Source organism: Bactrocera dorsalis, chromosome 1 (genome assembly GCF_023373825.1).
Source record: "Bactrocera dorsalis isolate Fly_Bdor chromosome 1, ASM2337382v1, whole genome shotgun sequence".
NCBI classification, from domain to species: domain Eukaryota; kingdom Metazoa; phylum Arthropoda; class Insecta; order Diptera; family Tephritidae; genus Bactrocera; species Bactrocera dorsalis.
The window spans coordinates 14732488-14746915 of record NC_064303.1 but is presented as its reverse complement, the minus strand read 5'-3'; the positions used below and the strand labels follow the sequence as shown (position 1 = coordinate 14746915).

The 14428-nt window shown below is 40.7% G+C and overlaps 1 protein-coding gene across 1 annotated transcript in view; it reads left to right on the top strand.

The window, feature by feature from the left end:
- Positions 1–331: 331 nt before the first annotated feature.
- The window catches only part of LOC105228504 (zinc finger protein Xfin), a 112573-nt gene continuing 98476 nt past the window's right edge, over positions 332–14428 (top strand). Inside the window, exons 1-3 of the mRNA XM_049446903.1 lie at positions 332–2317; positions 2391–2792; positions 2867–3223. Coding sequence (XP_049302860.1) covers positions 357–2317; positions 2391–2792; positions 2867–3223 — 2720 coding nt within the window. The 5' untranslated portion in view covers positions 332–356. The remainder of the gene's footprint in view (positions 2318–2390; positions 2793–2866; positions 3224–14428) is intronic.

Sequence of the window (14428 nt, the reverse complement as noted above, 5' to 3'; positions counted from 1 at the left end):
TTTCTATAAACGATTTCTATCATATTCCTAGCTCACTTCTAAAATTGAATCCAAAGCCGTCGGGATCTTGCAAGCTCATGTAGCAAATTTTTAAAACCGCGGTACGTTCTCAATTTATCGAAATATATCTTACCTAAATTCCACATTTGAAGTCGTAACATATTGATTCTTCCCACAAATTTATTAAGGGGTTGTAAAGCAGATTTGAGTCTGCGAGGTGTATTCTGGGTAACGCTGAATGATCTACGATCTCTACGGCATTTATACTCCTACATTAACTACTTCAGTCTTATTTTTATGAATATATACAATTTATATAACTTTCAGATTAAAACCCCTAACTACTGCAAACCAAAATGATCGAACCCGACTTGGACGACACACATCTCTGCATCAAATGCAGCTCTACAATTGTTGGACTGGAGGCGTATATCCAACACCGAAAAACGCAATGCACCAATCTCAATAGCACTGCTGCAAGTAGTAAACGGGATCACAGCACTACGCACACGGTGCACTCGGAAATAATAACCACGCCACGCGCGCATCTCGATCACACCTACGACGCGTTCACGTTCGCCGAGCCGGAGTCGTATGCCAAAGAGTCGGCACACGGTGGTAAAACCTCGAAATCGCTTTCCGACGCTTATGAGCTGCCATACGAGCTGGGCGCCGATGTATTCTTCTCCTCACTGCAGCTACAAAGCGTACAAGCTGCCGGGCCCTCAACGAGCGGCAAGCAAGGACTGAGTGCGCCGAGTCAGCCGCTGAGCAGCCTGCAACAGCGCCAACAAAAAACCGATCATACCGTACATATTGGTGCGGCAGATGAGCCATGGATGTCAGATGCACAGGCAAGTGGCAGTAATGTAGAGCAGCAACAAAAATCCTATGAAGTATTCAAACCGCTCACATTCGAGCACGAGTCACCCGAGGCGAGTGAGGAGGAAGAAGAGGATGTTGATGTAGAACTGGATGAGGATGATGATGACTATGATCCGATAGCGGATGCGCATGCGAATGGTGGCAAGTGGAAACCACCAACAATGCGTCACTCACCACCGGTGGTGCCCGAGACGCATACCGGTGGCAAATGGCGACCCGAATATAGACCCGAATTGAATGTTACACATGCACAACTTACACGACTCTCGCCGAATTGGGATGAGGCGGTTGAAGAACTGGAAAATGTGGAAGTGCACGAGGGACAGCATCCGCCCGCCGAACACACGAAAGGTAAATGGATACCCGGCACCAAGATGCAACGGCTCGAATATAAAGAGGAAGTAGTCGAGTTAGCCAAGTCGGCGAATCAAGCGTACTGGTGTAATATCTGTTGTCGACGTTTGAAGAGCAAAACAAATTACGAGAACCATCTGAAGACCGGTTATCACCGCAAACGTGCGGAGCCCGAACGGCAGCTCGAAAAGGCGGCGCTGGGCAATATACAACGTGTTGAATTGAGTAAAAGTTTATTGGCAGCGGCCTTGGCGGAACCCAAACCAACTATCAGCAGCAGTGGTGTTGTAAAAAAGCGTAAACGTCGTGCCACCTACATTAAATGCCAACTCTGCAAGCACAGCATGTTGCGTCATCTAGTGGGCAAGCACTTGATATCGCACTATCACTACCGACGTATGCAGCTGAATCCCACGAAGTCACTGCACATGATACTGGACAATATACACTCGGTGGTGCTGCAATCGCCGTTCCAGTGTCGACCCTGCCGCTTCTATACGAACACCGAAGAGATGTTTCTGCAGCACTGGAGCTCGCCCACACATTTGGACGCCACCGAGGGGCTCGGCAAGTTTTGGTGCAGCTATTGTCACTTCGAATGCGAGGACAACAATCAAATGCGACGCCATCTGCTCAGCGCCGAACACAAGGAGGTCATATTGGCCATTAATCGTTCCGTGCCCATTTGCATTAGCAAGAAGTTGAGCATCGACTGCAATCGTTGTCATCAGAGTTTCCGTTATAACGCCGAGTTGCGACGACACGCCTTGCTCTGTCATCCCGACAAAGAATTGTGCGGCACCGCATCGGACGGCTATCAAAGTCGTTACAAGTGTGAGTTATGCGCGGACAGTTTTCGTTCGAAGGTCGCGTTACAACGTCACGAGAAGAACAAGCACAGCATCAGTAAATATTTCTGTTCCATATGCAAATTGGAATTCAATACGCCTTGCAAGGCGCGCAGACATCGCAAAACGTTGCAGCATCGGAATTGTGCCGCGGCAGCGGAGAAGAATGCGGGTGTGCGCCGTGTGGCGTCCACGAAGGACGTCAAGAGTTGTGATAAATGCAATTTCGTGTGAGTAAATTAAGTTATTTAACGGTGTTTTATTTGGAAATAAAAATATATTTATATTTCATCTCACTTACAGCGCCTCATCGGAAGTGCAAGCTATGCTACACGAACTCTCACATCACAAGGGCGGTATTACCATGCGTAATACAGTTATTGCCAAAGCTAGTAGCACCACTAGCACCAGTAAAAACAATAAAACCACCGAGAAATCACAGAAGTCCAAAGTAAACGAGCAAACCAAACTGAAGTGTAAGGACTGCGATGAGCTCTTCGCCGACAAGGCGGCACTTAAAGCACATCGCGATGCCTCGCATCCGCTATTGTGCCACGTCTGTTTGAGTTGTGGTCAGAGTTTTGCGCTAGCCCAAGCGCTCGGCCGTCATACGCGCAACTGTCAGCCGAAGCCAAGTACTTCGAAGGCATCACAGGCCCAGCGCGGCACGGCAAGTGATTGGTGCTGCGACAAATGTGATTTCAGGTTGGTATTAGTTAAAATTAATTAAGCTCACTACTAAAATTATTAATAAAAAACCAATCACTCTGCACCCATAGCGCTCCCTACGAATCGGAGCTAATCTTTCATCGTCTGCACCACACTCTTGGTCCGATGCCTAAAAATCAAATTATCGCTTGTCCAATTTGCACGAAAGAGTTTCGTAAGCATTCGTTACGTTGCCATTTGCGTCAGCACACGAATGAGAAGATCTTTGCTTGTGAATTGTGTGAAATGAAATTTTCACGGCGTCACAATCTCAAGGATCACATGAAGACTGTACATAATGTGCCAGCGGCAATGCCGAAAGATCCACAAGTGTCATCGGCCGGCGAGGAAATCACAAAAGTAAAGAAGAGAAAAACTGATGGCGACAAATTTGCCTGTGATATTTGCTCCAAGGCATTTAGCTCAGAGTGAGTAGACGCATTTTACATTTTATGTTACTTTTAACCTGATATTATAAATCGTTTTTACTGTTCCGCATCTTGGTATAATCTTTGCGGCTTAGATCTTATTAGAACTATTGTTCTACTTACCGTTTTAGCGGTTATAGCTGAGTTTAATTCCAAGTGTAGCCAAGTCCTTCCCTACCTGAAGTGAAGTGGTATTATTCATATTTTTCTGCTTCCCCGGTGGATACTGCGTCGAATACTCTCAGAGCTGGAGTGTTTTCATCCATTCGGACGACATGATCTGGTCAGCGTAGCTTAATTCGCTGAACTATGTCAATGTCGTCGTATATCTCGTACAGCTTATCGTTCAATCGACTACGGTAACCATTGACAGTCTTATATTCAAAGGTTCCAACGTTTCTCGAGGCAATAATGTTTGGAAGACCTTACTACAGATGCCGCATTTAATACATAAGAAGTTCGAAATGTAAGGACAAGTAATAAATTTGGTCGTCTGCACCGCAATGGCCTTCTTTACTATTACTTCTTTTTTTCTGAATTATTTCTGGGTTAAGCAAATGAACATCCAAACAAACACACAATTGAGGGCTCCTTGTTTTCTCCATTTGGGAGGCGACCTTTCACTTCGAGTTCAACAGACATTGAACTATATTATATTCTTTAGTCTTTGTGATTCTTCTTTATTCTTTGTGAAGATCATTCAGATTATGAGATATTTACCTTTCTAACACATAAAGGTGCTTAAACCTCATTTGTAATATTTCCTTTGGTCAACAGTCATTGGGATCCAGTTCCCAACGATCTACACCATCTCCCACGGTTATAATGAGAGATTTATAAAAGAAAAGAGAAGACAAATTTTTTCCAGAATCACTATTTTATCCCAGCTAAATTATTAGTCTAATAGTCACGGAATGAATGCTATGAGCCAAAGATAAGTATAACGCCGATTGCTTCTCAAATTCTTAGTTTACTTAAAACTCAACACCTCCTCTGTGAGTGCACAGTTCTATCACAAATTAGACATCGAACGATTGGAATCCATCAGTTACCAAACCTTGAATATCTATTTACAAAAAGCATAGGTTGGGTAAGATTATTGTTGTAGGCCATTGAGTCACGCATAGACCAGTTTTGGTTCTATGTGGTACCAGATGGAGTTCAATTACTAGGGCCATGAAGAGTAGTCATTCTTTTACTGCGCTTAACGCGAATTTTAACAGACTCTGTGGCCTCACTATCGATACCTCCACCAGTGTATCATACCGTGGGAACCCTAGATGCTTGCAGCGTAATTTTGCTAATACGTTAAAAATGCACAAGAGATCTTCCAATGTTTTCCTGGTGCCTTCCTATAGACATTTTCTGCTATCTTCTCGATCTGTCAGCCGCACTCTGCGGGCGTGTGTCGCCACCAGACAGTGACCAGTTAGTATTCTTATCTTGTTCCTACAATCTCTTCTATCGAGTGCCAATATGAATTTTGTGTACCCCATAACAGTGAGGTCGTTCAGCTTTAAGCCTCATTTTTCATCAAAGTCCCTATTTTAAAAATACAGATGTTGTCAAAATTTGCTTAAAGTCGGCACTGAGCCTGTTTTGATGTGAACCGTATTCTAGTGACAGCATTCTGCATCCACGTGAACAAATGGCAGTCCGGTAGTAGCTTTCAACCGGTCTTGCAACCCAAGGGCGACATTGTCTTGATGCAAAATTATTGCCTCATGCTTAGCCGCAAATTCTGGGCGGTTTCGGCAATTTTATGAGTTGTTGTCGGAAGCGTTCCCCATTGACCCGGTTTTAGTAGCCCTTCTGAACCCCCAAAATACATAGCATTATTTTGGCATCACGGCTTTTTCTTGGAGTTTGGGTCGGTTTCATTAGGCCAGATTGCACACACTAATGTGGAAAAAAATACAACGTCTAGAACTGACTGACCAAGACGTCAATAAAATAAAGGAATTGGCGCTTGATAATCGACGATTAATAGGGAGAGATCTTACTGGCATCGTTGGAATATTGGAAGAATCAGTGAAAACCATTTGGAAAGATTATATGGGCCTAAAGAAAAGAAAAGCACGTTTGGTTCCAAAATCAATAAATTTTTTCGAAAAACAGCGTCGCATTAACGTCTATGAAACAATGCTTTCCCACTATGTCATGAAATGCATTATTATTGTTGGCAATGAGTCTTTGATCTATTCTTACGGCCCGGAAACAAACCATTAAAGAATATCGTTACAAAGGTGAGTCGAAGCCGAAAAAACCATGTGAAAGCGGGTCCAAAATCAAAGTTATGTTTACAGTTTCCTTCGATTATCGAGATGCACTTCCCAGTTTCTTCCGACAAGTCAAATTGTCAACAAGGAATAATATTGGAGTGTTATGTGTCGTTTGTGCGACTCTATTCGTAAAAAAAAGGCGGAATTATGGACCGACAACTCTTGGGTTTTGCACCAAAATAATGCACTGTAGCATACTTCATCGATTCTCAATGAGTTTTTCGCCAAATTTTCAACCAATGTCGTGTCGCAGCCACCGTATTTGCCTGATTTAGCTCTGTGTGACTTCCGGTAACTCAGCAATTCTACCAACGCTCCGGAGAAAACGTTTTGAGTCAATTGAAGACATTAACTAGAATCGCTACGCACATTGAAGGCTATTCCGGAAATCGATTTTAACAACTGTTACAAGGATTGGAAAAAACGTTGGCACAAGTGGTTTAATTTGAGATGGACGACAAAGATTTTTAAGAATAAATTAAGATATTTTTAATTATGAAAAAAGTCCTACTAGTTTTTGCTCATAGTCGTATATAAAGGGTGATTTTTTAAGAGCTTGACAACTTTTTTTTTAAAAAAAACGCATAAAATTTGCAAAATCTCATCGGTTCTTTATTTGAAACGTTAGATTGGTTCATGACATTTACTTTTTGAAGATAATTTCATTTAAATGTTGACCGCGGCTGCGTCTTAGGTGGTCCATTCGGAAAGTCCAATTTTGGGCAACTTTTTCGAGCATTTCGGCCGGAATAGCCCGAATTTCTTCGGAAATGTTGTCTTCCAAAGCTGGAATAGTTGCTGGCTTATTTCTGTAGACTTTAGACTTGACGTAGCCCCACAAAAAATAGTCTAAAGGCGTTAAATCGCATGATCTTGGTGGCCAACTTACGGGTCCATTTCTTGAGATGAATTGTTGTCCGAAGTTTTCCCTCAAAATGGCCATAGAATCGCGAGCTGTGTGGCATGTAGCGCCATCTTGTTGAAACCACATGTCAACCAAGTTCAGTTCTTCCATTTTTGGCAACAAAAAGTTTGTTAGCATCGAACGATAGCGATCGCCATTCACCGTAACGTTGCGTCCAACAGCATCTTTGAAAAAATACGGTCCAATGATTCCACCAGCGTACAAACCACACCAAACAGTGCATTTTTCGGGATGCATGGGCAGTTCTTGAACGGCTTCTGGTTGCTCTTCACCCCAAATGCGGCAATTTTGCTTATTTACGTAGCCATTCAACCAGAAATGAGCCTCATCGCTGAACAAAATTTGTCGATAAAAAAGAAAAGAACCGAACACTGATTTTGGTAATAAAATTCAATGATTTGCAAGCGTTGCTCGTTAGTAAGTCTATTCATGATGAAATGTCAAAGCATACTGAGCATCTTTCTCTTTGACACCATGTCTGAAATCCCACGTGATCTGTCAAATACTAATGCATGAAAATCCTAACCTAAAAAAAATCACCCGTTAGTTAGAAAACCAATATCATCTTCGAAACCTCTAAAAATGCTCTTAGCATTCAAGAGGTACATCATTGTATCCCTTCTATCTGAAAACCGACTTCATCACCAATCTTTAAATATCATTTCCAGTTTTCAATCTAGAAAACGGAACCTTAAAAGCCTTAGCCTTTCTTTATTCTCTTTTTGCCTTTTTTCACCACCCAAACTTACATAAAATAACTGTCAAAATTAATTTAAAATTTTCCAATTCTACGCAAACCATTCTTGGCGACAGCTGTATTTCCCTCCGGTCGTTTATTTCTTCGCCATAATTATTTTCTATGAAACATGTCTGAGCAGTAACTAATAAACCGGCCAAGCGGACCCTCAAGTAAAATGACTAATATAAATATTGTAAAATAGTAAACAAAGACTTATATTAAAATTTTCGTGCTTCTGTGTATGTGTAGGTGTGTGTTGACCAAAAATAGTTTCAGGAGTATATTACGACGGTACCCTCATTAAAAATAACAACAATATTACGATACACCACAGTGCCATGAACAGCAATGTCGCCAATATTCGAGTACATAAAATTGAGACAAAAAATATTTTTGTTTTGCAAAATTAAATGTCGACAAAATTAAGAAATAACAACACCGACCACAAATTGAAAATTCCTGCCCAAAAAGCGGTACGAAAAAATTCAATACAAAGTCTACAAAGAAATGAAAATAACTAAGATGCCCAAATAACTCATTAATACTGGGTGGGAGTAGGTGTATGAAAGGGGTGGCTGGCAAACACACACGAACCTTTTTTGTTGCCTTACACACAAGTTTTGCGCCAAGGACTGCTCATATGCAGTTGCTTGTTGCGAGAGTGGGTGTTAAACGCCTCTAAGTATGCAATGCATGCACAAATCACATACGCGGTTTTCGGCGCAGAATGCAAAACGCCGTTAAGCAAAGCGAACCTTGTGTATTATTATTATTGTTTTCTTTTCCTTTGCAATTTGCCTTTGGTCTAAAATTTACTGCGCATTCGAATTGCACTGCAGGCCATGGAATTTGCATTAGTAAATGCGCTTTATAGACACTCACGCGTGTTATAGTGTGAGGACAAAAGAAATACTATAATTTGTGGAAAAAGAAAAGTTTGCGTGCAATATTTCTTGCAAATGGCATAATTGTGGAAAAGCGTTTTCAAAGTGGATGCGATAAATCCAGGGCTTTTTGAGTGTTCTTACGTGAAATTAGAAAATACAGACTATATGAAGGGAATACTATCACATCTATTTGAATATTGGCAGAATATGCCAAATTTTACTACATATAATCAGTTCCTATCATCACTAGAAAATTAATCTGTTTGAACTCTCCTGTCATGACTTACGCAAATTATTTTCTAACTTTTTTCTATTTCGCTCCGTCGTTCCGTTCCCCTATTACTTTCTGTTATGACATATCAAACCAATGTTAACTCTTCTCTACAATATTATTGCTGAACGTACTTTGCATTAACAGACCCTAAACGGTCACATTATAGGAACATTTCAATACAGTTGGTCATCCGAGCTTTAACGGCGAATCACACTTTAATTACTATTTTAAATATCGTTCCGGAACCCGGCTATATTCAATCTTCAACTATAGACCTCAGACAAATTCTCCACAGTTAATCGATATCTATATATATTCGAGGTTTCCTATTTTTTTAAAGAAAAACCACAGAAACTTCAAATTTAATGGAGAATATTTTTTATTATTCAAAAGAACCTTCTTTGGCATTCATTTTTTGAAGATCATCTCTTTCAAATATTGGTCCATCCGTTGAGTCATTTAAGCATTTTGAAGAGACTTTATACTTTTCATATATCTACAGGAAAAAGTCTAACGGTGTGATATCTCACGATTTTGGTGGCCAATTCACCGACCCAAAACGTGAAATTATTTGCTCAGTGTTCTCTCAATAATTCCATTGATTGATGCGATCTATGGGAAGTGGCGCCGTCTTGTTGAAACCGAACTTCAATTTCAGGCATCATTTCAAGAATTATGGACCGATGATTCCACCGGATAAAATTGCCTTCTTGAATCTCTATAGGTTGCTCTTCGTTCCAAATGTGGCAATTTTGCTTGTTTACATACCCATTGAGCCAGAGATGGCCCTCATCGCTGAACAAAATTTGGTTCGAAAACTTTGGATATTCTTGGAACTTTTTAAGAGCCCATAAAGCGAAGCAGTTTCGGTTATTGCGCAAGCCGTATTTTCTTCGCTTTCAATTGAAGATCTCAACGGAAAATGTGTTAAGTCGTTTCGTACGTAATTCCGAATTACTGCAAACGGCGCCAAATCGACTCTCCACGGTCTTCGTGTACACTCTCCCCGACGACTGCTATATTTACTTCACTGCGTGCTGGACGTGGTTGGGATGGGTGGTGGTGTTGAAAATAGTAGTCTCAGTAGTCCGACTATGTTGACCATAAGTTGAACAAAGCATGCGAAACACATTCTTTACAGAACGTGAATTTTCGTAATAGAGTTGAACGATTTGTAAATCTTGTTCAGGCGTAAGTCTTTCCATGATGAAATGACAAACAATATTGAAGAAAAATAATATGACAGCTTGACACGACTTACGTTGGATCTGTCAAAGAAAGCCTATTGAAAAACCGTAGACCATTTTCTGTAAATCTATTTACCAGACGAAAGAGAGAAGCCGTTCGTGCTTAGTTGAGAAACTGACTAGACTAGAGACTACATACCACTTTCCGCTCTAATGAGCATCTTTGAAATGTTTGAATCCGTAATCCTTATCGTTTCTTTGTGGCTAAATGAGTCTCAGACCCCCCTCACAACATTACACTTCTACACCACACACATAATATTCACCACATTATCATTCTACACCACATCTTAATTTCACACCACATCATCATCACATTCCACATCACACGCACACAATATCAACATCACGAATTTAACACACATGAGGACACCGCACAAAAAAGAACAAAAGGGACCGACGGACAAGGCACCAGCCTCTTTTTGATTTCGACCGCGAACTCAGTCACCTCAGTCACCTTGCGTTCCTCCGTACCTTTTCAGCATTTCGTTGCGCATCTTAACTTTACATTGCGAGGTAAGTGCCGCGAGTTTTGTATAATTATTAACTACTTTGGTTGATTGTTTAGAAGGCAACAGCGCCATAATCTGACCGCATCCCATTCTTCATTAAGATTATTATACTCCCAAAAGAGTCCCAACTTAGTTCAAATCCATAACCTTCTACATTTGATAAAATTTCTACGATTTTTCCACAAAAGATTTCCAGTTTATATTCGATTCATAGGAAGGCTGGCTATTGACAATCGTAATTTTCTAATGTTGCTTAAGCCAGCGCGCTTCATTTGCATTATGCAGATTTACTATGTTTCTAAATACTACCCCGTGTAAATACCCTGCGATGCTCCTCATATTACTACATTCCCTTTTTCTTAAAAGTAGAAGCCTTTGAGTTTGTTTACTATGCTTTATCTTCCTGTTTGGCAATACAACCGTTGATCGGTCTGTGCCGAGAACACAAAACTTCGCTAGTAGCCTTTATTCTTTGCGAGGCGGCAGTTGTATAGTCCGCATTTGGGCAGACAAGTCCTTATACTCGTACACTTGTTTCTTCCATTGGATGCGTAAACGCCTTTACTTCCCTTTTTCACCGAATCTCGAATCGAAGGATCTTTTCGCTGGTGCACCCTCTGCCAAACGCACGGCATTGTCTAACCTGCATATTTGTTAACTTTTATGCACTTGACTATATCCATGCCGCTGTAGAGGTCATACAGTTCGTCACTCGGATGGCTCCATAGAGTTTGCAGAGAACAGTTCTCTCGAATGATCTAAGTGTTTTCTCATCTCGGTTCTTCGTCGATGATTCTAGGCCGTATAAAAAGACGGGATTGATAAGTGACTTATAGAGCGTATAAGCAATCCCTGTCGCAGTCCTGTAGTCGAAAGCGGTAGCGGAAAGTTTTTATCATCCTCGCTTGTTTTAGGCAGAAATTGCTGGTTTGGTAGTAAAAAACATTATCAGATAAGTGAAATCAATCTTTTGCTTCTGTGTATCTCCAGAGTTCTGCATAAGTTTTGAGGATACCACTGCAGTATATTTCAAGCTGATGTCTTTGCTATTGCGAAAACCGCGGAGTTGGCCTCGAATGTACCTACAGGTAATTCCAACATCTACGTAGACCGCAAATCAAAGCAGTAACCGCATATCGGCCAGAAGTGTCTTGGCAAGCAGGGAAACAAGCAACTTTACTTCTACTTGGTGCAAGGTCACAAGGGCCACGAGGGCAATGAAATAGCGGACAAGATTGCCAAGAATAATGTACGGCTTATACCTGAAAAAGTGATTTTAGGAAATGCATGCATTGTCTATACGAAGATATCGACAGTAACATGGAAAGTCTGATGGAACGATTTGCCTGGATGTAAAACTGCAAATGTCATGTCCAAACCAGTAGATCGGAAGTACACAAAATTCCAATTTGCACTCGATAAAAGAGACTGTAGGAACATGAAATGAATACTAACTGGTCAATGTCTGATGACGACACACGTAGAATGGGGCGATACGACTGCAGGAAATGTCTAGATCAAGGCACTAGGAGAGCATTGGAGCATCTCTTGTTCACTTGTCTCGCATTGGCAAGACTACGCTGTAAGCATCTGAGGTCCCACTGGAAGAGGTACCGATTGTGAGACCACAGAGTCTGTTGAAGTTCGTGTCAAGCGCAGGCATCCTAAAGGTTGACTGCTCCTCATGAGCATAGCAATTGAACTCCATCCGGTCTCGCAAAGGACCAAAACTAGTTTATATGTGGTACATTGGCTACCCAGACTAACCTAACCTAACATAATTTAGTTGGTGCATCATTAAGATCTTTCTCGAAAAAAATTTCTAAAAATTCATAACCTCAAACTCTCGTCGTTGAAAAAGCTTTTACTTCATACTTGTATATTTCAACTTAGTCACTTTCATTGTCTCCTAAAGTATTTCATACTTTTGTCGTTTAAAACCTTTGAGGTTAAAAATTTAAAAACTCATGGACTTAATGATGCCACCTCGTCACACATGCAACACCGACAAAGCAAAGCCGCGCCAAATTGCATAAAAAGAATAGAATATTCCTCAACGCCTGAAGTGTTGCATAATTGCACAAGTCATAGTCACCAGTGCATATGTAATGCAAATGGCTCCCGTACTGACCATTCTTGTGCCTGTACAGAAGAATTCTATGTCGGATCGCTGCAAAACTAAATAAATAAATGCCGAAATTCTGCATTCCCGGTTGCCATTATGCGCTCTACTTACACCGCTATCTGCAGGCTTATGAGATATGTATCGGCTGCTCATTGGAGCTGACACTATTTTTGTCGTCCTTTCGCATTTATACATATACGAGTATATATCCGATTTCATTGTCGTCAGCAGCGCCAACACAATCACCATCACCATCCATAACAGCGTCATTGTCGCTGGTCGTCAAGTCGAAGCGCTTGTTGGCACTGGCTGTTGAAATGAAGTTTTGTTAAATTGAGTCTCAAGTGACGAACATCACACAAAAACACAAAAAAAAAGAAAACAAAAAAATAAAAAAATGTATATAACGAAATAGCAAGAAAAGTGGAAAATAAGAAATGAAAATGAAAAATTCTTACAACGAATTCCTAATGCGTGGCGCTGACAACTAAGCTGCTGCTGGCTGGTGACTGCTGGCTGCCGACTGTCGCAGGATAACGCGGTGTGAGCGCGGCACTATAGCGCATATGAATTGATCAGGATTGCTTGCCCACATCAATGTGTGCAATGTGCACTGTCTGAAGCATTTAAAGTGAATCGTAAGTTGGTTGGTTGGTTGTGGCACTGGAGGCCATTAAAATGAATTGCACTGCACTTTGTGCCATCAACAGCGAGCTGGTGGACCAGCGCGTATTGCATGCAGCAGCGCGCTGGAGTTGGTGTTAGTATTGGTGTGGTGTAGCAGAGACCGTTGTTAGAGATGGCAGTGTTTGTGTGAGCGACATAAAATAAACTCCCGGACAGAGCACTGAATGATGCAATATAGAAATAACTAAAGCAAAATACGTACAAAATAAAATAAGTGGCGAGCAAATGCAGAAAGCAACAACAACGACAAAAGCACAAAGTTGTGAAAAATGAAAATGTGAATTTGAAAAAGGAAACGAGAAAAAAACGTTAACTTCGTTTGCTTCGAAGCTATAATACCCTACACAAATGCAAAATATTCCGAAGAAGATTGATTTTGAACCGTCAGTTTGTATGGCAGCTACATGCTATAGTAGTTCGATCTACACAATTTCTTCGGAGATTATATTGTTGGCTTGGAAAATAATTTTTGCCAGATTTCGTGAAGATAACTGGTTAAATGAAGAAGTTTTTCATACAAGAACTTGGTTTTGGATGTTCAGTTTGTATGGCAGCTATATGCTATAGTAATCCGATTTCAACAATTTCTTCGGAGATTGTACCGTTGGCTTGGAAAATAAATCACGCCGAATTTCGTGAAGATATCTGGTTAAATAAAAAAGTTTTCCATACAAGAACTTGATGCTGAACGTTCATTTTGTATGGCAACTATATGCTATAATGGTTCGATCTGCACAATTTCTTCGGAGATTGTATTGTTAGCTCCAAAAATAATTTTTAATAAGTTTGATAAAGATATCTGGTTAAATGAAAAAGTTTTGCTTACAAGGACTCGATTTTGAACGTTCAGTTTGTATGGCAGCTATATGCTATAGTGGTTCGATCTGAACAATTTCTTCGGAGATTGTATTGTTGGTTTGGAAAAGAATTCGTGCCAAAATGAAAAAGTTTTGCATACAAGGACTCGATTTTGAACGTTCAGTTTGTATGGCAGCTATATGCTATAGTCGTCCGATCTGAATAATTTCTTTGTAGTTTATTTTACTTATGCAATAGTTCTTGCCAAAATTCGAGAAGATATATTGCAAAATGGAAAAGTTTTCCATACAAGAACTTGACCCCGATCGTTCAGTTTGTATGACAGCTATATGCTATAGGGTTCCAATATCGGAGATTTCAACAAATAAGCAGCTTCTTGAAGAGAAAAAGAATGTTGTAAAATTTCAGAACTGAGAGACTAGTTTGCATATATACAGGCAGTCAACGGATCGACCCAGACTCAGATCCTGTTGATCCTTTATATATACCTTAATTTTATGGGATCTCTGACTTTTGGGTATTACAAACATCGTGGCCAACTTAGTAAACCCTGTTCAGGGTATATAATAGAAAAAAAGTAGAAAAAACACACACAAAGCATCAAAGAAAGTAAAAAGTTAGAAAGCTCGCTTTTCATGCGGCTGCTGCGCGGCGAAAAGCAGCCAACTTCACAACACATTTGCGCCATTTCAATAAAAGTGAATTGCT